The sequence below is a fragment of the Diorhabda carinulata genome, chromosome 3 (genome assembly GCF_026250575.1).
Source record: "Diorhabda carinulata isolate Delta chromosome 3, icDioCari1.1, whole genome shotgun sequence".
Taxonomy (NCBI): domain Eukaryota; kingdom Metazoa; phylum Arthropoda; class Insecta; order Coleoptera; family Chrysomelidae; genus Diorhabda; species Diorhabda carinulata.
In genome coordinates this window covers 19797719-19818985 of record NC_079462.1, presented here as the reverse complement: position 1 = coordinate 19818985, position 21267 = coordinate 19797719, and the positions used below count along the sequence as shown (strand labels likewise).

The 21267-nt window shown below is 32.2% G+C and overlaps 2 protein-coding genes across 2 annotated transcripts; both read left to right on the top strand.

Moving 5' to 3' along the window:
* Positions 1-231: 231 nt before the first annotated feature.
* Positions 232-4825, top strand: LOC130891555 (uncharacterized). The gene is made up of 4 exons (XM_057796381.1): positions 232-428; positions 2916-2951; positions 3098-3390; positions 4280-4825. The coding sequence occupies exons 2-4, from the start codon at positions 2918-2920 to the stop codon at positions 4772-4774; spliced, it is 822 nt and encodes a 273-aa protein (XP_057652364.1). The 5' UTR covers positions 232-428; positions 2916-2917; the 3' UTR covers positions 4775-4825.
* Positions 4826-14828: 10003 nt separating this feature from the next.
* On the top strand, positions 14829-20100 carry LOC130891554 (uncharacterized). The gene is made up of 4 exons (XM_057796380.1): positions 14829-14844; positions 17964-17999; positions 19178-19476; positions 19587-20100. Exons 2-4 carry the CDS (start codon positions 17966-17968, stop codon positions 20085-20087), a joined length of 834 nt encoding a protein of 277 aa, XP_057652363.1. The 5' UTR covers positions 14829-14844; positions 17964-17965; the 3' UTR covers positions 20088-20100.
* The last annotated feature ends 1167 nt before the right edge of the window (positions 20101-21267 follow it).

Below are 21267 nucleotides of genomic sequence, written 5' to 3'. Positions count from 1 at the left end.
GCGTACAGTTTTTTCGGAAAAAATTGTGCATTGTTCTTTAGACATACTGTATACCAAATAACAGCGCGAAAATGTACAAAAGATAAAGAGTCAAATCAAATATTTGATCTATAGTAATATTAATTAAGTTGGCATAACTACATCAAAGAAATATTTCACTGGTGTTAATAGATGTCAATTTTTGACAAACAAAATAATAATTATACATTCTTGGATCTTCTTATATGACAGGTTTATATGAATTAGTAATAAAAATCAACTTTATTTCTACTTCACTATTCCAAAATAGAAAATGTGGTTCAATACACTGATTAACTCTGAAGAGATAGTAACAATGCCCCACTCGGCATCGTCTTATATATAAGGGATGAGCAAATATATTTACTGTAGTTCATCCATATCTCAAGAATAACGGATACAGTGGAGCAGTGAGTTCTTTTACAAATACTTTACAATTATAAGTTCGAAAGTGTTTCGTGTAAATTTGAATAATGAATGTCATCGAATTCAACTTTAATAAGCCTATTTTACAATTTTGTAAAAATTCAAAATTGTCTAAACAAATTTCAGTAACACGTCAATAGATTTTGATTATACAAAATTAGTTAGTTACAACATTTTTCTGAGGACTTCGTTAGGGCTGATTGAAATTTTCTTTAACTTATTTTAAGTCTTAAAAATATACAGTGTAACTCACGTATATTGAAAAAAACATATGTAAGATCTTTAATATTAACTATCGTTTTAATTATCATGTAATGAAACATTTAGAAGTTTTCGAATATTTTCATTTAAATATTAGTTGATGTGGAAATTATGTTTTTGTTTGACAGCGATAATAGATTTTATCTACAACTATCACTTAATCTATGAATCACTAAAAGAACATTGATAGTTCTTACTGTTGCCAATTGGATAATAACAACCGTTCCTAAGATATCAGTCCGAAGACAATCGACCAAAGAAAGACTTTCATACCAGAGGAACATCAATAAATAAACTTCTTAAAAAAGCATCAAGTAAGTTAAACGAAATTTTTCATTAGTGTATTGCTCAAGTTGCACTAATCATGGGTTTGATAGTAGCTTGCTTCACGAAATACCACCTCGTACCACATCAAACTCTTTGTTTTTAAATAATCAGAATGGTATATAAACCATACAACAAGTAGAGATAAATAATTAGCTGCTATGGGCAAACAAATTATATGTTTCTTAAACTGAAAGATCCTGAAATTTGCATAAGGATCGTCAATAATTTGTGGTAAATAGGGCAGTCGAAATCAACCGCAGTTGCAAAAGGTTACATCGGCGAGAACATAAATAAAAAGTGATAACTACAATGAAAAATTGTGGTAATATTTAACAAAAATAACTGTACCATACAAAGTGTTAACAATATTACAACTAACATAGGATGTAGTACTTATAATAGGACGGGTAAAAAATCTACCTTTTATTTATAATAACCGCAGTTATATCACTATCAATTATAATTTTCATATTGACAAAAATTAATAATATTCCTGATAGTTGTAGATAAATTTTATTTCCGAATAATGTGTATTACTCGCTCTTTGAATAAAATGAATTTAGTAGCATTGTAATTTCCCCAATGTCGGTAACATCTACTTATAGTGAATTTATTGTTTATCATGGCTGAAGCATTAAATGCGAGATAAATTTTTGAAATACGTCCTTGAAGAGAAATTGATAGAAATATTAGAAAGATTTGCATAAAATTTAATGCGAAACATAGGTACTGATCTATGAGTCCGTTAAGTATGCTCAATACGTAATCTGCGTTCAACTGCTGTATCTCTTCGACTCATAGGAAATAGGTCTTTGACGTCGACATGCCACTGTACTTCATGTTATTTAGTGTTACCCACTGATTTACCTATCGATCGCATATGGAATATCTTATCCGTTTGTATTTAGTCGCTATGGAGGTTAGCTGCTTAAGCTTCTTTTGTAGATTGATACGCAAGTTCATTTTCAGGTACTCAAATTAAAGTAATAGTGATTCAAGGGCTCACAAGAGAGCCAGGAATATACTGAATAATAGAATGTAAGAAATATATTTGTTCAATAGAAAGATAGTTTAAAGCTTATTTTTTGGAGATAGAGAGTTTAGAGCTTGGAGGATTGCATATAACTCTCCTCTGTAGACGCTAACGAAACATGTTGGACAATGTTTAATTATTTGATGGGAATTAGGTACAAAACAACCACGCCAGCCTCTGAAAATTAATCTGTATAGAAACGGACAGAAGTAACTAATTACTTTTTTGAAGAGTAGTAGCGCAGTACTTTAAAGTTTTTAAATAATTACTAAACAACTTTTCCACTAATTATATCATTAGCGCTAACATTTTCCAAACCGATGGATGAGCAGTGGTAGTTAACAAACTAACCAGATCTCCAGATCTAATTTTAAACTTCTAAACTTCTAAAGACTAATAAAAAGTTCACAAAACTTTGTACAAGAATTCGACAAGCATCTGCAAAATAACTCCACGAGAACTGAAGAGGGTTATTAAAAACTTTCTCAAGGAATATGAAAAATATATTGAATTAAGTGGTGGATTAGTTAGGTGAACTAGGATCTGAAATCAAATAAATTGTAATATTTAAATATTTTTGTTGGTTGTCCGTTTGAAGTTGAATGTAATACGGCTTTTTTAATAAATATTAATATATTTTTTCTCCAATGGTGTTTTTTTATTAAAAAATAAAACGTAATTTCGATGGCTATTTATTGATACAGGATTTTCGTTGATATCTTTTAGGAAATATTCGAATTCTTTTTACTCGGTTATTAACAAATATTAAATTTGTTAATGACATACATGAACTATAATTTCATATACAGTTCAATAATAATTGTTATAATTACATTTCATTTATTTGTAGATATGTTCGGGTTTTTCGTTTTCATTGTGTTTTCTGGTGAGTATTACATTCATCATTTTACTTATAGAATATAACCATTAGCATGAAGATTTTCGAATGACTCTTATTTTATGAAATTATAGCTAACGATTCTTAAACAAGTAATTCAATTATTTTCCTACGAACTCGTTTTATTTTCATAGTCGCTTTCTCTTCGGCTGGAACTTCTAAGCACGTGAAACTCGTAGTTCCTGAACAACAAGCCCAATCAACACACACTTTGGAATTAGCTGAAAACTACGAATCTGCAGGTTACGGTGTACAAGAAATAAATGTTCAAGACGCGGGAAGTGGGAAAGGAAGTTCGGGAGCAGAATTGACAAGCTTAGCTCACAGTTCTGCAGTACAAGCCAAAAATGCTGTAAGAAGTCAACACACTGCTGGAAGTCAAGCAGCTTTTGGAGTTAAAAGTAGCTTAGCTAGTGCTGCTGTTGGTGTAAGTTCTCAATTTTACTTATAATGACAATAATAAGAAGTAAACAACAAACATTTCAATTTTAAGTTATTTCAATGACGACTCAGACGGATGACTATATCAAAGATTACTAGTATTCGAGGATGATCCCAGAAGTACCTGTCTCAACAAAGAAAACACAGAAATTTTCATATAAAATATATTTATTTTTCAACGTAATCTCCTTTTAGCCCCATACACTTTTTTTCAATTTTCAATAAGTTCGATACCCTTCTTATAATAAGAATTGTCAAACATATTAAAATAGCTATTAACTGCCGACATCACCTCTTCATTGTTGGAAAATCTTTTATCACCGAGCCATTTCTTCAAGTGTGGGAACAGAAAATAATCTGAGGGGACTAAATCCGAAGAATAGAGTGCATGAGATGGCAATTCAAACTTTATTTCATTAATTTTGACCATTGCAATGATGGATATTTGAGATGGTGCATTGTTTTGATGAAGCAACACTTTCTTCCTAGCCAAATCCCATCCATTGTTAATACAGTGGTATTTTTCAAGCAACTACCGTCATCTCTATATCAGGCCAGTTACCTCTGGCACCATCCTCGTATTAATAATGTAAATTGTTAACGTTTTATATGCAAATAGTAAATCATTCTCCCTAGATCGGTTTCATCCTGTATTTGTGACATTCAAATGGTTTTGTGGAAAATATAAATATGATAAATAACATCTAAAACTATAAAAGAATAATAGAACTGATCAACACAGTAAAGTACTTATATAAAATATTTTTAATTCATCCGCCGTCTTTGCATTCTTATGAGAAAACCTATTTGTATGAATTCAGTGGATTCATAAAATGAATTTCGCTAAAACATTGTACGATAAATTTGATTTCCAGGCCGCACAAACTGCGCAAGCTGCTCTCGTAGGTAAACAAGCAATTGTTCAAAATCTTAAAAAGCAAGCCGTCGACGCTCAACAGCAACTCCAAGCTGAAATTGCTCAATTACATCAACTTGAAGCAGTAGCTGTAGCAGCATCTAAATCATCACAAGACGCCCACTCACTACTGAACAGCCTCACGGCCGCTCTTGCAGCTGCACAAGCTGGTGCATCCCATGCTGAACAAGCCGCAGCTGAAGCCGGTAGCGCAGCTGCCTCCCAACACGCTATGGTGGACGAAGCTAAACAAAATATAGCCCAAATATTGTTGCAGCTCCAAAGTTCTGTCGGAGATCTCCAAGAAACGGAAGTTTCTGCACTCAAAGCTGCTGAAGCAGCACAAATAGCACAATCTAATGCTGCAGCGGCTGGTCTAGCAGTTGCTGCTGCTAGTGCCAAAAACGGACATAGTACAGGAGGTGGATATCAGCATTCAGGACACCATTACTGAATTTGTTTATTTCTGGTGATTTTTTTTCAATAAATTTTATATAAAACTGCATTTCGTTTTAATTATTACTTTTCCAAATTAGAAAGATAAACTTAATTATTTCTTAATATGTGTTTCTATATTCTGTATTTTCATTAAATTGATTTCAATCTACTCTGATTTAATTTAATAATAATGAATTTTTTCCTAACTTGTAAACAATGCATCTGAACACTGCTTTAACAAGACAAGTTAAAATACAACTTTACACTCATGGGTGGTATTAATTTATACCGTGTATCTTATTTATTTAAAAAACATCCCAACTTCAACAACAAACATATTTTGATTTTTCATTTTATCAACGTCAAACTAACAATGATTTATAATAATTGAGTGATATGATTGTCAATAGTTCAATTGTTAGAATTATGAACGTTATTCACATTTACTCTCGAAGTTTAGTATTCTTGTTTTCTCTATGAAAAGATAAACTTCAGCGTGGAATATTCACATCATAAGCTTAATGGAGACTTTACGAGTAATAAAGCAGATTTTTAATAAAAGTACGCCAATGGCACGGTTTCTGAAATTGTAGTAGCAGTCTTTGTTTGGCACCTTTTCTTGAAGTATTGATACATTTCTGCCAGCAGCGACAGACAAGCAATATTTGCTGATCCTTCTATATCCATTTCTCTCAATTGTTCATAACAAACTTTTAGCTTGACATTTCTAGTGAGTGTTTTAAGTTTGAAGAGGATTTAGGTGTTCAAGTACCTCAAAATTCAAATCAAAATAGTGCCTGGAGATTGCGGCTTCCCTGATAAACAAGGAATGAAAGAATGTAAAAAAGAAATTAATTTCGAATAATTTCATTTATTTTTTATAAAATATCTCCTATTTCTTTTAAAAACGTCGTTGGTGCTAAAATAATCAATTATTAGATGGATGACGTCCACTATTTCCTTATATAAAAAAGGTGTGAGCAAGTCTACTTTCGTACTAATTGAATTATTTGAATTCAATAACTTCAATAACTTCCCAAGGTCACAGAAATTTCTATTGATATGATACAACAACTTTAATAAAAATTGGTTAGATCCAAATGTGATTAAATTAGAATTTCTGGAACTGTTGGTGATATTCATACACCAACACCAACAATTACACTGTCTGATGAGCGTTTCGATAACCACGTTGTCGTCTTCAGAGACAGAAGGTAATTGTGAGTGTTTGTATAGTGGCAGTGTAAACAGATTGTTCATCATGATAGTTGTAGGATTTTTCAATGTCGGTCTTTCAATGATTTTTCACACTGAATAGAAGGAAGTATTAAAACATGATAACATTAAATTATTATCACAGCAGCTACACAAAGTGTTTATTAAAACCAAAGACGGTACAAAAATATGACAAAATAATTGTTGAGCCTGCATATTTTTCTTTAGAAAACTCTTATATCAAAAGAGATTATGCAGAAATCTCTGACAACAAAAGATCGAAAAAGTCATTTATAAACTATATTCATAGTGTTTCTCCTAGAATAGGATTATTTGTTAATCTTCTTGATGTTATTGTCTTTCTTAATACAAAAATATACTCAAGTATAAGTTCTGATTTCGCAACTTTAAAGCTTTACTTTACAGCAACTTTACTCACTCCCAAATTTCTTGCATCAAGTCCTGGAACACTCTGTATATATATTCCGCACGAAGAATAATTCTCCTGTCAAGATACATTTATCAATATAATAATTTAAAAAGGAATGATAAAGATCAAATAGAGGATCGAAACGTTGTCATGTTTAAAAAACTCTTAGACAGTTTTATTTCGAGTACTCAACCCACAACACCATTCGTAATTTGTTAGTATATTATGAAAAATGCTTAAAAATATTGAAAAAGTGATGAAACAAAAGGACGCACTCAATAAATATTTTATATGCATATTCTTCTTTGCATTTCCCTTTTTTGTCTTTGAGTGAATCTATAATGTCAACGACACATTTTCAATTTAATGCATAGTTTTTGATGCTTGATGTTCAGCCTCTTTTCCACTAAATTTAAAGTAATTTTCTTTTGTCTACGGAAAAAATATTTTACTATAAACAATTAACAAATTGGCGTGCAATGAAACGTTTTCATATCTGACTATCAAAAATGCTCTAAGTTCTTGCCCCAATTCAAAGATTCTTGATTCGTTATTAAATTCAATTTAATTTTCTAGTGAACAACAATAAAAAATATTACGGATCAATTTATTTCAATCAATTACATTCAAACGCAAAAGTGAATTCAGTTAGCTATCGTGTACAATTTATAGTTTTTTTTTGTACCTAGGAGATGAAATCCTCATGGACCCCCGGCGTCTTTGTTGGGTAATGTCAGACTCTTACCGACTGAAACCTGTGCCCGCACTTTGCAATGGTATGCGCTCACGCATTGCTTCGTTGCAAAGGCTGCTTCTTTATGTCTAGTTCCTACTCTCTTTCTCTTTGGTTTCTATTATAGCCCGTATCGATTCATAGGTGTACTTCGAGGACTCCACTGATTCTCACATGCATTCTATCATGTTGGCAATATTGAAACGACCACATTTCTGAGCAAACAAGTTTCTCACTTCTTCCCAACTGGAACGATGGAAGAGCGTATGATCGACATCTACAATTTATAGTTTGGCAATCAATGAGTAGAGGTGAATACCAATGTAGATTAGTGAAAATTTATAGAAATTTTTGCAATTTTATTTCTATTTCTATTATTTATTTCTATCAGTGTATCTTTTTCGGTTACATTTGGCAAAAATTTAGCGGGAATAACCTAATGTTTTAATTTACCAGTCTTAAACCATTTCAAAATTACTGCTAACGAAAACAGTGCATGAATTAGTACGGATGAAAGTAAAAAATTTTACTAGTGTAAACTGCCTCCATTAAAACTCTAATGAAAAATTTAAAATACAACAATTAAATATCAATTTTTGCATAAACTTTATTCAAGAGTACATTCATTATAACAAAAGTTGATCATGCGTGTACTAATCCTTTACATCTTTCATTTTCATCTTTTAAGATAGTTTTCATTGAAGTTGACACATATTTCCAATCGATGTTCCAGCATATCCAATGTGTCTCAAAAAAAAGATTATTCATCCATTACGAACCACCGATTTATTGCACAAACAACTTCAATATTCAAAGAAAATCGCTCACTATTTAAGTTTTGAACACAACCGATTATCTCTGGGTTTCAAACCTGGACAATATGGCGGATGTTCAAATGATTAAAAGCTTGCCTGATGCAAATGAATACATTTACATAACTTCCCCAATTTTCTCTTGTAATTATGGAACTAAATTACTATAATAAGCACTCGTGACTGTGGCTCTTTTTTGGATAAACTGCTAAAATTACACCTTCACTCAGTGTGATATGGTTAACCAAATATGACTAAACTCAGGTATCGCCAGATATAATGATTACGCAGGAATTAATCAATCATATTCATTATGATTATAGTATAGTTATGAAGTCTCAGTAATAGTGTTCTTCAGAAGAAATAGAAAAGAAACCCAACAATTTATAATTTAAAGGCTAATTTACTATGTCCTGACTAGTTATGTATATAAGAAATTATTTTTCAATTCAGGATGTATTGATAGCAAATGTCAATTCTCTAGTTAGATTGTATAAAATCCAATCCAGTTTTAAAGACAAAATTGAAATAATATCAAGTTTTGAATGTATGAGATAATTATAAGATATCCGAACAGAAATATCTTGTATCTATAATATGAATCATCATTAAACTTCACTTTAATTATTATTATCATTAAATAAGTAATAATATCATGACCATAAACAGTCAGTTTCACTAGTTTATGTATGTTCTAAATATTCGAAAGAGGTGGAGGCTTCTGAATGGTAAATTGCAAATAAGTATACTTGTACACATTGTTTCTACAATCAACGCAGACAGACTAGTCTGTAACAAAGATGGGCATATTCTTTATTACAGTTCAGCCAAGTGTTACGGTGATTGTTTTAACGTACTCTTTAATTTTTACTGTAATTATAGACAAATTTGAGGAATTTACATACAATCAAAGAGAGAAATCGTTAATTAAAAAATATTGCTCGATGGAATTGTCCAAATTATTTTTTTTACTAAGTTCGTTCTACTATCATTTTTATTAGTGCGTTCGTTGTTTTCGTCCACTATTTTTAGATTTCTACTACGAATCCTAGCATTGTCTAAATTGTCCATTCCAAACAATGCAAATATTAGGGTAATTCAACACATGTATGAGTGGTACAACACATATCGAAGCGAAGTGGAAGTTTGCTCCATTATGGCCTACTAACTAAACATATATTCATACTATTGATAATGTATTGAAGAATACTTATCGAAGAACTTATACCACTCTTCAATGGTTAGTAACTGACATTGAACTCACTTCCTGAACATATCTTAAAATATCTTTCTTTGAATCAATTGTTTATTGAAATTGAGACCATAGTATGTTGAGAGCGATAATCTTTTCTGTTTGGTACATAAATAATTATATATAAATTCCTCCAATTTCTCAATTTTCAGACATTTTTATGTATTGTTTCTGCAAATAAATCGCCTCCTGAAAATATTAATATCTATTAAGAATTGGATTGCTTCCCACTGTTTCTTGAGTAAGTTTTAACTGTAATCCTTCAGAAAGATCATCAAATTATGTCTTGATTCATGACTTCAACCCTTGTAATAAGAACATCAATTATGAATCGACTTGCTACAGTTTCATAAAACATTTTTTTTCAGAACTATCATATATATTTTATATGATGATTTTTGCAATACAAACATTAAACACTGTTTCCCGAAATTTTTGGGGTAATATTACTGTATAATTTCCTCGGCAATTATCATTTTAATTATAATAGATTGATCGAAGGAAACATCATTTATTGTTGTAGACTTCCATCTTTCTTATTTTTTCAATTCTGTTTTGTTTTCTCCTAGTCTACCAGCAAATGAGCTTTATAAAACAGTGATAACTTTGGCTCAGATAAATTTATAAACTCGCCAACAAAAAAAGGCATATTTCAAACGTATTTATATCAACTGGGTTTACAGTTATACAAGATCTACTGCACTGACTGAATATCACAACAATCTTCGATTCTTGCTCGACATAATTACAAATAATGAGCTTTTAATGATTCACGTGTAGTACTTCAAGATTGATAAAACAAGTCATAGAATCTTATGATCTTTCTGATGAATCTCAACTCTTAGTGCCTATTCTTCCAATTCTATTAGACACACCAATTAGATGGTTCAATAGACAATTACGAACGAACTGGAAGACGTTTATTTTGACAATGCCTATATGTACACATGTCTTACAATTACTCAAGAAACAGTAGGATACAAATCCATTTTAAGTAATATTAAGAATTTCAGGATACGATTATTTGCAGAAACAACATATAAAAAGATCTGAGAAAACCATTTATTACTATTTCAAAAACAATATAACCTATTTAAAGAAAGATATTTTAAAATATATTCAGGAAATGAGTTCAACATCAATTAACAATTTTTTTTCTCTACTTTCTATCCATTAAAGATAAATTCATAAATCCATTAAATATTTAAAATATTTTCCAGTAATCCAAAAAGAATGACTTATTTTCATTTATTTTTTGGAATATAAACAAATAATGATACATCAAGCAATATATCATCTTTTAATAGATTGCACAACGTCGACAGGCTCCATATTTCTAAATTAGTATTTTTGGTCTGATGCTTACTTTATAAACCTCTGAACATAAGAATTTCCAATTATAACTCTCAATTTTCCTCTTTAAGAATGCAATTGCCTTGCATTATTCACTTAAATCAACACCAATTTCAACCAGCACATCAAAATTTTTGTCTCAACGTTCTCCATTCTACACCACGAGGAACTAATAATATGCAATATCATACTGATGAGCCGATTTTTTCGAAAATGATTCAAATGTAGCAGACTCTTCAATATCAACAGGAGATATAAAAACTTTTTCTTAATATATCATCATTCATTAGTGTATACATGTTCAAAGAAGATTTCGAGAATTATGTGATGGCCAAAGTTTTTGCACCAAAGCAAAAGCTTAGTATTTGACGCAGTGATTTAGCCAGTAATACCACGAACAACGCCATCATGTTAAAATTTTATAGAAATATATAGAAATACTCACATTAAATAAATTAATAACTTTGGAAAAAAAGACCAACAAAGAACTGAAGGATTTGAATAGCTACCTATCAATGACAAGATACATAAAAGCTCAAAAAGTACGATAGTTGCGGAAGAATAGGAAGAAGTTTGAGGTTTGACAAGGATAGGGATGCCAAAATCGCAGTATTATTATTATTATTATTATTATTATTATTATTATTATTATTATTATTATTATTATTGAGATATTACAGAGATAGAACCTAATTGGAGTACAAAAATACATAATAGAAACCTGTGGAGAAGAATTTTGAGCTCAGTTGAAGACCAATGGGAAAATAAAGGCTCATAGTACATAAGAGATGAATTGGGGCGTTTCTTACAAAAGCGACCATTGTCCTAAAATTCGGATTTCGCTGTTTAAATTGTCACTTATAAATCAGGGGCCACCTGTTTGACCATGAAAGTCAGATTCTACTAAAAGAACCATAGTACGAATTTACAGCCGCCAAAAGATCAATTAGTTCTACAAAAACAGCCATAGACCAACCGAATTCTTGCAAAAAGCACCATTGTCCCCGGTCTATTTGATTAGTAAGCATGGCGAGTGTAAATAAAGAAACAGTTAGTTATACAGGAAAATAAAGTACGTGGTGTGGCACATATAAATCATGTGGAAAAACAAGTTCCGGCTAGAGTCGCTGGCGCTGATTGTAGGTATGTCAAAAACTGAATATATTTCTATATATATTCATGCTATTATTGAATAGATCTTTTGATAGAGAATAATCGACAGACTTTGATAACTCTGTTTAATAACATCAAAGAATGAACAAGATTCTTATTTAGTTGGCATTATATCCAAGTGTTCCGCTTCGCCGTAGATCCAGAAAAGTTAGTGATACAAGTGATAATGAACCAAATGCGGAAGAAGGAAATGACAGAATGAAATCGTTTAGTACAAAATAATCTTTTGCTTCAAAATAAATCACCACAGGATAGAAGAGAAAGGCATAATAACAGGCACAAGAAAATACCCAAGCCTATAGCGAATTTTATAAAAACCCATATCCAGTCATTTAAAGCTCAGCAATCACATTATTCAAGACAAAAAAATCCATACAGATTCTACTTTCCAGAAACACTTTCTGTCAAAGTAATGTATAAAATGTTTTTACAGAAGTTTCATATTAATGTATCCTACGAAGCATATTGGTTAGTTTTCACATCATTTAATATTAAGTTTGGACTACCGAGATCTGACACGTGTACCATTTGTAACACTGCAAATATACAGTCTGACTGGGATAGATACCAGCAGTAAAGGAGAAACCTTCTCCTTTTAAGATTGTGAAAGCAGAGCAAAAAAATTTTTTTAATACACTGGCGAGCAAAAAATTGAAGTCATCTTAAAATTTTCATGTTCTTTTACGTTAGTATTCGCAAACTGTACATCATTTCATCTGCTTTTGTAACCTGAATGTAAGACTCTATAGTAAAGAAAAATGCATTTTTTTCTTTGATTTAATGATTTATTCTGTAAAAGTAACAAATTAACATTTTGGGCGAAATTCAACATTTTGTTGTTAGGGAAGATATGGAACGAGCAAAATAAAAAAAACTTGACACTAATAACGTGTATCCCACCTCTTGATGACTGCTTGAATTCGGCACGGCATACTTTGAATTAAGTTGCGGATCACATTCTGGTCGATGTTATCGCATTCCTGCAACAGGAATCTTCTTAGCTCCTGGGCAGTTCTTGGTGTTGGTGTGTGTTTGCGGATCAGTCGTGACAACTCCTCCCAGATATGTTCTATGGGTTTAATGTCTGAGCTGCGGGCTGGCCAGTCAAACCGCCTATTTTCTACCTCATCCAGATACTCCCTGACAATTCTGGCTGTATGTGGCATCGCATTATCTTGCATAAAAATGCCACGTTCCCCCATAGTGACCATTAAAGGCATACCATGGTCTTCTAGCACCTCCGTAATATACCTGTGAGAGGTTGGGGAGCCATTTTCTATAAAGACCAACTCTGTATGAGCTTGTGCCCAAACCATAACTGACCCACCGCCAAATGGAAGACGCTCGTCAATGCAAACTTCAAGATATCTTTCCCAGGTCTTCTTCACACTCGTCGACATCCATCTTACCCAGTGAGGCAAAAACGCGACTCATCTGAGAACAATACCCAGCTCCAGTCATCATCATTCCAACGAACGTAATATTTGGCAAATGTCAATTTTGCAGTCCGATGTTGGCGTTGCAGCGGGGGACCTGTAGCCATTCTTCTGCATGACAGTCCAGCAGCATGAAGTCGTCTTCTAACGGTCCATTTACTAACTTTGACATTTCTCACTTCTTCCAACTGATTTCGCAGTGAAACCGCAGTAGCTGTCTTATTCCGCAAACTTGTGGACAGTCTCCAGAAAGCGCTGGTACACCCTTTGCACACCACAAAGACTAGCACCAACAATTCTTACAGTTTCACGTTGCCCCCGACTATCTTGTAACAGCGCAACAATTCTTTGGAACAACAATCGGATCTAAAGGCATTACGGGCCTGTTAAATCACACACACACACACACACACACACACACACACACACACACACACACACAAAGCATCAACAGTAAGCTGGAGAGCAGGCAAGGAAAATGTGAATGTTCAAATAGCGCAAAGGCACATTTTTCATGAAAGTCGTACTCTAATACATAGAATGACAGCTAATGACAGCTGTCAAGTCTCGGAAAAAATTTGCTTTAACGCTTACTAATCCTCATTAAGATTGATGCTAAAATTATTCGCCTATGAAAATAAAATCAGTAAGAGTAATTAAAATAACTGCTGAAATAGACTATATACAGACCAAGCACTCTTACATAGGTGCCTGGGAAACAATACATCTGCGAATCCGGAAGAAACTTGGTACCGAACTAACATTAAAGCCCCTGTATTAAGGTGAGATTCAAATCAAACCCCAGAAGCTAGGTTTTTTACGAAATCTTGCTAAATGCCTGAAAGTTTCCAAGAATGTCCACTATTATCTCAATCTGCAATCAAACCTTGCTTAGCCCAGCACCAGTACTAGTACTGGAGCTGAAGTTGAAATATACAACAAAGACGATAGCAATGGCGCAGAAGATTAAACAATTATGCTGATTTTCTTTGTAGTCATTACAACTTAACATTTTTAAAAAATAAACATTTCTTTTAATCTTTTGCACATTGAAATCCTAGTTCCATAGAAATTCCCGTAAAAACAACCATTGTCCATAAAAAAAAGGATAAACAACGTTGTTATTTGAAGTATTACCAGAATTTTGATTAATTTTTTTTGGCCATTCACTAATTATAAAATAAAATATGTCTTACATAAGAAAAAAGCAAATTGAGCAAAACATTGGGCGACAAAGTTTTTTCCACTTTCCCAAAAAAGTCAAAACTGAAGTATATTGGTTTTTGTAACAAACGCCTGAATTGCAATACTGTTGTGTAGAAGTTTTATTAACACTGCTAAAGTCAAAATATCTATTGACTCATCGTTTTGATATATTATCTACCAATTTTTGTCTCTCTACTATATCAATAAGCGTCCAAAACTCACAAAATTGTTCTTTCATTATAAAGTTTTATTCTATATACGTATATCTTGAAGCTATTACCAAATAACCATAATTAATAAACTCAAGTGAACATGCATATTTCTGAATTAATATGGTTCGATACCCAGATTAGCACAAGAGATTGTAAAAATGCCCCACCCACTATAACGCATCGGAAGTATAAATACGAAGGGGCGAAGAAAAAATAGTTACTGTAGTTCATCCAATTCGTGAGAACAACGAATATTGTGAAGCAGTGAGTTATTATATTATATATTAAAAGCTTTTGTTGTAACACCAAGTGTTGATTAATACTTTAGTTGTGATTCATTAAGAATAAAAACATTTTCGAGATTAAGTCACATCATGATATAGCTCAAATAACAATTTTCAATCACCGGGTATAAGATTCGAATTTTATTATTAACATAACACCATGTCGTATCCGAAAAATCCGATTTCTGTCGATAGATATTTGTGATTATTGCAGTATTAAATAATTTCATTTTCGTGAATTTCTCGCAAGCTCATATCATTATACAATTGAGTATTTCAAATTTCACACTGTCAATAAGGTTTCCAAGTCTACTTTTTTTTATTCACACTTTTTATAATTCTAACGTCATCCACAGTTGCAAATATTCAGATTATCCAACAGAGATTTATTTCCAAATACCTCTTTCCCTTTCAATCTTTTTCCACAATTGATCTACCTACTTTATATTGTACGCTTTTGATTTGATATCTAAATATCTACTCAATTTCATATTTTTTAAATTACGATTATATACACCTCACATTTTTATGTCTAACTATCATTTGATCTTATTTTTTACTTATTTTCTTCAAATTTAGAATCAATTGAATGAATGAATATGATCCTATCAACTGATTGACGATCCCAACCCATTATTATCAATATACGAACAACGCGTTGCGTTTTCAATGCAAATTTTGTGTTTTTATAAATAAGTTTTTTCATTGTGTAACAGTTTTTAGGTACTTCTTAATTATTGTTAAAAACTTATCAAGAATTCACCAGCACACGTCAAATTTGGAAAACAAGTAATTGTTATATCCATATGCCAAAAAGTGCAAAAATTGCAAGCCCCAGTAAAGTGTCGATAACGCTGCCATTAAGAGCTAATCATAAATTTCCATAGTTTTGAAGGGAAAAGGAGATCCTAACATAAGACCCGATTACTTCCAATTTTCACTGGTGAACGTAATCCGGATTACTTTTCGAACATTCAGATCATGGTCCAGTAAAGTGGATCATTGTTTCTAAGAAGCCCTATTTGTTTCATCGGAAGAATTCCGTGGACAAATATAGCGAAGTCGCATCAATTAAGCCTCTTCCTTATCGATCTGGAGAGCTATCCCATCAAACATACTTAGACAATGAGTACTTACTCATAATAGTGAAGAAATAGCTCGTTAGCAAAATATTGAGAAGCATATAGATTTGAAGCTTGTTTGATTCAATATTTTACTAAAATTATTGCACTTCTAATTTTTGCTTCGCTGAATTCCTTTAGGATTTGTAATTCATTTTTTCGACTTGATTTGTTTCAATTAAAACTATTGCTTCGTATTGTTTCTCCAGTAACAGTAACATCTAAACATTAGAATAAGCGTCTTCCAATTCATTCATAAATGTGTTTTGAATCATCTGAATGGCGTATTTAATGCAATTTTGTAGATTAAGCATTAACGGTTTTTCGTAAGATCATACGATCTTTAGTATTTGCTAGCTTCGCCTTACTAAGCCTGAATCATCAAAAGCAATTAAGTTGAACATGAATTCAAGATGTCTTGTATCTTACCGTCAACCAATGTAATAAAAATATCAATTATGAATCGACTTTCTAGAGTTTCATAAAACAGTTTTCAATCGAACCCATTTTTCTCTCAAGTCATTTATTAAAGTCTGTTTCTTCAAATTTTTGGATCCAGTCACGAAAATTTCGCAAATTCTGAATAGAAACTTTTAAATTTATTTAACATTTTTACCATAGCAATTAAGTCCTGACAAGTTTTATATTCCGTCAATCTACCAGTCACGGGCTGATGATTACAACGGCTTACATAGCGGAACAAACATGCTTTCAAAGTTAGACATCTGTGGTGAAGTTTACAGGCATTACCCCACGGGGTCACTCTCAAGTGCCCATGCCACTATTTCAGTTATATTGTCTATAAATATGACAAAAAAAATGATTCCATTCCAATCAGATATTTGTTATTAAATTTGTGATGTTCTATTGATTCTCTAACTACTTTCTCCTAATTGATATCCCATCTCTTCTGTTTAATGCACCGCTTCATATTTCATTTATTTTATAGTCAAGATACGAATCTTGATTGTTTCTTGTAAACCCAACCTATTTATCTGATGGGTTTCTTAATACATTTCTATCAATTTTATGTCAATACAAATTATAACTCCATCATAATTATTTTCTCAAAACTTTTCTTCTATTTCATGGTAAATATTCAATTAATAAATGTTTATTAATCAAATTTTGATATCATTGTATTTTTTCATTTTCAAGTTTTCTCATCAAGAGTAACATCTCATATTTCAATTAATAGCCTTTGGTATTAAGTTCACCTTCAGTACCCACCAACAAATCTATTAAGGCCGCTTGACATAATGCAATACAACGTGTAAGAAATTACTCTGTAAACAGTAAAAGTAACCAAATTCCTAACCACAAATTTTATCTAATATTTTGTAACTAGTTAAACATTGAAAATAACAAAGCTAAGTTTTACGAAAGTCAGCTGATCTATTAAGCCAAAAGTAACTAGATTGCAACTTATTAATTTCAAGATCTTGCATGAAATAATCAGCTGAACTTCATCTGCGCATGCTTTTGATCAAGAAATATTGCGTCTTGCATTGCATTGCACGTTGTACTGCATCATGTCAAGCGGCCTTTAGTATTCTAAATGGTGCAATCACCTCAATATTTCACAGCATTTGAAGAAAATGCTTTTATTTTTACTTATTTCGAGTCCTAGTTATAAGTTTAATATCTGTGTGCGTTTAGTTGTGAAATCTTTATATGATAATTTTCATTTAATCATCAAAATTAGGTTTTCCATTTTGTTTTCAATAAAACGTGTTCAAGCATGACACTTTAGTTGTTATGAAATCATCATTTACAAGAACAATTAGATGTAAAATTACTCTGGATGATCTTAATATATCTTTTAAATGTTTTATATATGATACTCAATAATTTTTATCTTAAATCTGGAGCTTTTGAGTGTTCATTATTTCTAATAATTAATATAATATTGAAAAATCAACCGATATAATGGTTAATACCAAGTTTTTGTTTTAACATGTCGATTTTTCTTTTTCAGAAATGTTCGGGTTTTTCGTTTTCAGTTTGTTCTTTGGTAAGTATCTGACCAATTATTACAAATTCATTTTTATGTATACCTATAACATTGAGGAAAAATTGTCTATTTAATATTTGCTTTAGAGAGATAAGGGGAGCCATCTCGATGTATCGAAAAGTGTCTGTTGAAAGGAAGCAAATTAAGGTGGCGCTATAGTAGCAAGTGGAAGAATTTTAAAAAGAGCGCCACAAATTATTAGAGTAAGATAGTAAATTTGAAATTATAACTATTACAAAGAATCTATTGATATACAAATTCATTCGAAAATTGTACATAAAATATATAACTACTAAATTCATATCATTTCCACCTGCTACACTAGCGCTATTTTGGCGAGTCTTCGTATTATAATTTGCTGTTTACAGCTGGACATTTTTTCAACTAATCCTCCATACAAGACGGTTCTCCTTACCTCTACCCTCCATAATATTTGCACAACATACTAACATTCATCAAGTGAAGAACAATTATCAGTGAGGTTATGTAATGTAAAGCAAGGTTTACACTATGTAACAAAGCTGTATAGCTCTGCTATACACTATATAGTCCGGCTATATAGCAAATTGAAGCCTATTTTCTCTGTTGAAAATATCACAGAAGCTGCGATGAAAGCAGCGACTACTGCTTCTTCGGCATCTAGCTGGGAACTGAATACTCCGATTTCTCCGAAGCTATATGTAGCTCTGCTACACGGAATGGCATCAAATTTACATTTAGCACAGCTAGATCTAGCAGAGCTATATGCAGCTGACAGAGCTATATATAGCTCATTTGTTATATAGATCTGCTATATAACAGAGCCATAAAAATATCATTTTTATGTACGTAAAGTACATAAAGTAAAATAATATCTTACTTAAAGAGACAAAAATTCGCTGGAAAAAAAAATTGTGCCACCGTACCTAAATTAGATAAACGATTATATTGGCGTAGTTTTCCATTTAATGTACTCTGAATCATTCCTATTGATGCAAATAATGCTCGTGCTCTTTAGCGACACTTTGAATTCTTACTGAGGTGTCTAACTTCTAAAATTCTCTACTTTTATGCAAGGCTTCTTGAAATTTGAATTAAATGCAGCATATGTATTTACTGCTGAAAAAACACATCCACCGTTATTTTTGCTAAAACCTTGTATATAATCTAAAAATTGACATATTTATTTGTTTACGAAGTTGCCCTTACATCGGCTGGAACATCTAAACTCGTAGTTCCCGAACAACATGCTCAATCTTCACATAATCTAGAAGTTTCTGGAGGATACGAATCCGCAGGTTATGGTGGAGCTGAAGTAATTGACCATTTCGCCGAATCAGGAAGCGTTAGAAATGGAAAAGGAACCTCAGGAGCAGAATTAACAAGTTTGGCACACAATTCGGCAGTACAAGCCAAAAACGCTGTCAGAAATCAACACACAGCTGGAAGTCAAGCAGCTTTTGGAATTAAAAGCAGTTTAGCCAGTGCCGCCATTGGTGTAAGTCAAAAAAATATATAAAGTTCAAATTTATATGTTATCTTTATATTTCCATAGCCAGTTATTTTTCAGTACTTAGAAGCTATTTAAAAAAAAAATTGTACTTTCAGGCCGCTCAAACCGCTCAGGCTGCTCTTGTAGGTAAACAAGCTATCATCCAAAATCTTAAGAGACAAGTCGTCGACGGTCAACAACAACTTCAAGCGGAAATTGCTCAATTACAACAACTTGAAGCCGTAGCTCAAGTAGCTGCTCAATCATCACAAGACTCTCATGCACTTCTTAACAGCCTTAATGCCGCTTTAGCAGCTGCGCAAGCTGGTGCATCTCACGCTGAACAAGCTGCTGCTGAAGCTTCAAACGCGGCTGCCTCCCAGCACGGTATGGTAGAGGAAGCCAAACAAAACGTAGCACAAATCTTATCGCAACTTCAAAGTGCTATCAGCGAGCTCCAACAAACCGAGGTTTCCGCTATTAAAGCCGCTGAAGCTGCTCAAATAGCACAATCGAATGCCGCCGCCGCGGGTTTGGCAGTTGCTGCTGCTAGTGCTAAGGATGGACACAGTGCAGGATCTAATGCCGGATACCATCATTCTGGTCATCATTACTAAATATCTATTAGTCTATTATTATGTAGTTTTTCAATAAATTTTATAGAAAATTATATTGGCTTATAATTGAAAAAAAAAACTAATTCAATCACTCATTGATACAGAAAACGAATTATTTTTGAGAATGTTCGGAGAAAATTAATGAACCTGAATATACTGAATATGCTTAATGCTTTTCAGTGGTCAAAAATTATCTGCACATTATTGCCTTTTAAAGGAAACTAGTTTTGGGTAGAAAATCATAAAGGAAAACTGAAAGTTCCTCCTTTAGTTCTTTTAATCACTTTAATCTGGGCTTACTCTTCTACCTCATGGTTCCTACTGTAGAATTTGACAATGCTACTGTTTCTTCGCCTTCTCTCATCAGATGTCCTAACCATCCTAATATTTGTGTTTTTATTTTTCTAACTATATCTTTCCGTCCAAGTTCCTACTTTATTTCATCATTCATGCGTTGTCTGTATTAATTTTCGTCAATTCTAATTTTATTCTAATTGATCATTATTACTAGATACATGGTGTTTGAATTTCATTATCGCCTATATCCATTTTGTTTTAAATTGCTTGACATATCGAGTAATTAATGTTTCATTCTCATTTTTATTAACCCTATTTCTTCTTCTGCTGTTATTAGTTTTTTAACATACTTTTCATTATGTTTCTCCTTTTAGCTATTAGGACTACATCCGTTTGTTATTATTTGACCGCTGTTTCTTAAGTTTCCTTCATTTATATTTCCTAGTACGTGCTCTAGCAATAGATTGGATAGCGTTGTAGATAGTGAGTCACTTTGTATCTTACTTCTTGATTAATTGGAAATTCTCCAGATTCTCCTTTGCTGGTCAGTATACTTGCGTTTTATTTCCTCATAGCCATTACAATTTCGATGCTATCCTTTAGTATTTCAGCTCTGGTATTTTCCTTTATCTGTTTAATTGTGTGTATTGCACCTATTGTGGATGTACCTTGAGAAATCATACGTGTATTCTCCTATATTATGTTGTGCTTTTTCTCCAAGCTTCTCTATTGTATACGAGTAGTTAACATTATATTAAAAGATACATTTGGAAGAGTAGTTTTGGTTCTAGCAATAATTTCCTGAGTATTTTCCATTCTTCTGGCATATTATTCTCTCTCCATATACTACTTATCAATTTATATATTTATATAGTTCATCACA

Bases quoted from the DNA above. Each gene is read 5' to 3' on its own strand.
- LOC130891554 (XM_057796380.1), top strand. From the start codon at position 17,966: ATGTTCGGGTTTTTCGTTTTCAGTTTGTTCTTTG. The intron at 18,000-19,177 runs GTAAGTATCTGA...TTGTTTACGAAG, and splicing joins CGTTTTCAGTTTGTTCTTTG to TTGCCCTTACATCGGCTGGA. The intron at 19,477-19,586 runs GTAAGTCAAAAA...TTGTACTTTCAG, and splicing joins TAGCCAGTGCCGCCATTGGT to GCCGCTCAAACCGCTCAGGC.
- LOC130891555 (XM_057796381.1), top strand. From the start codon at position 2,918: ATGTTCGGGTTTTTCGTTTTCATTGTGTTTTCTG. The intron at 2,952-3,097 runs GTGAGTATTACA...TTATTTTCATAG, and splicing joins CGTTTTCATTGTGTTTTCTG to TCGCTTTCTCTTCGGCTGGA. The intron at 3,391-4,279 runs GTAAGTTCTCAA...TTTGATTTCCAG, and splicing joins TAGCTAGTGCTGCTGTTGGT to GCCGCACAAACTGCGCAAGC.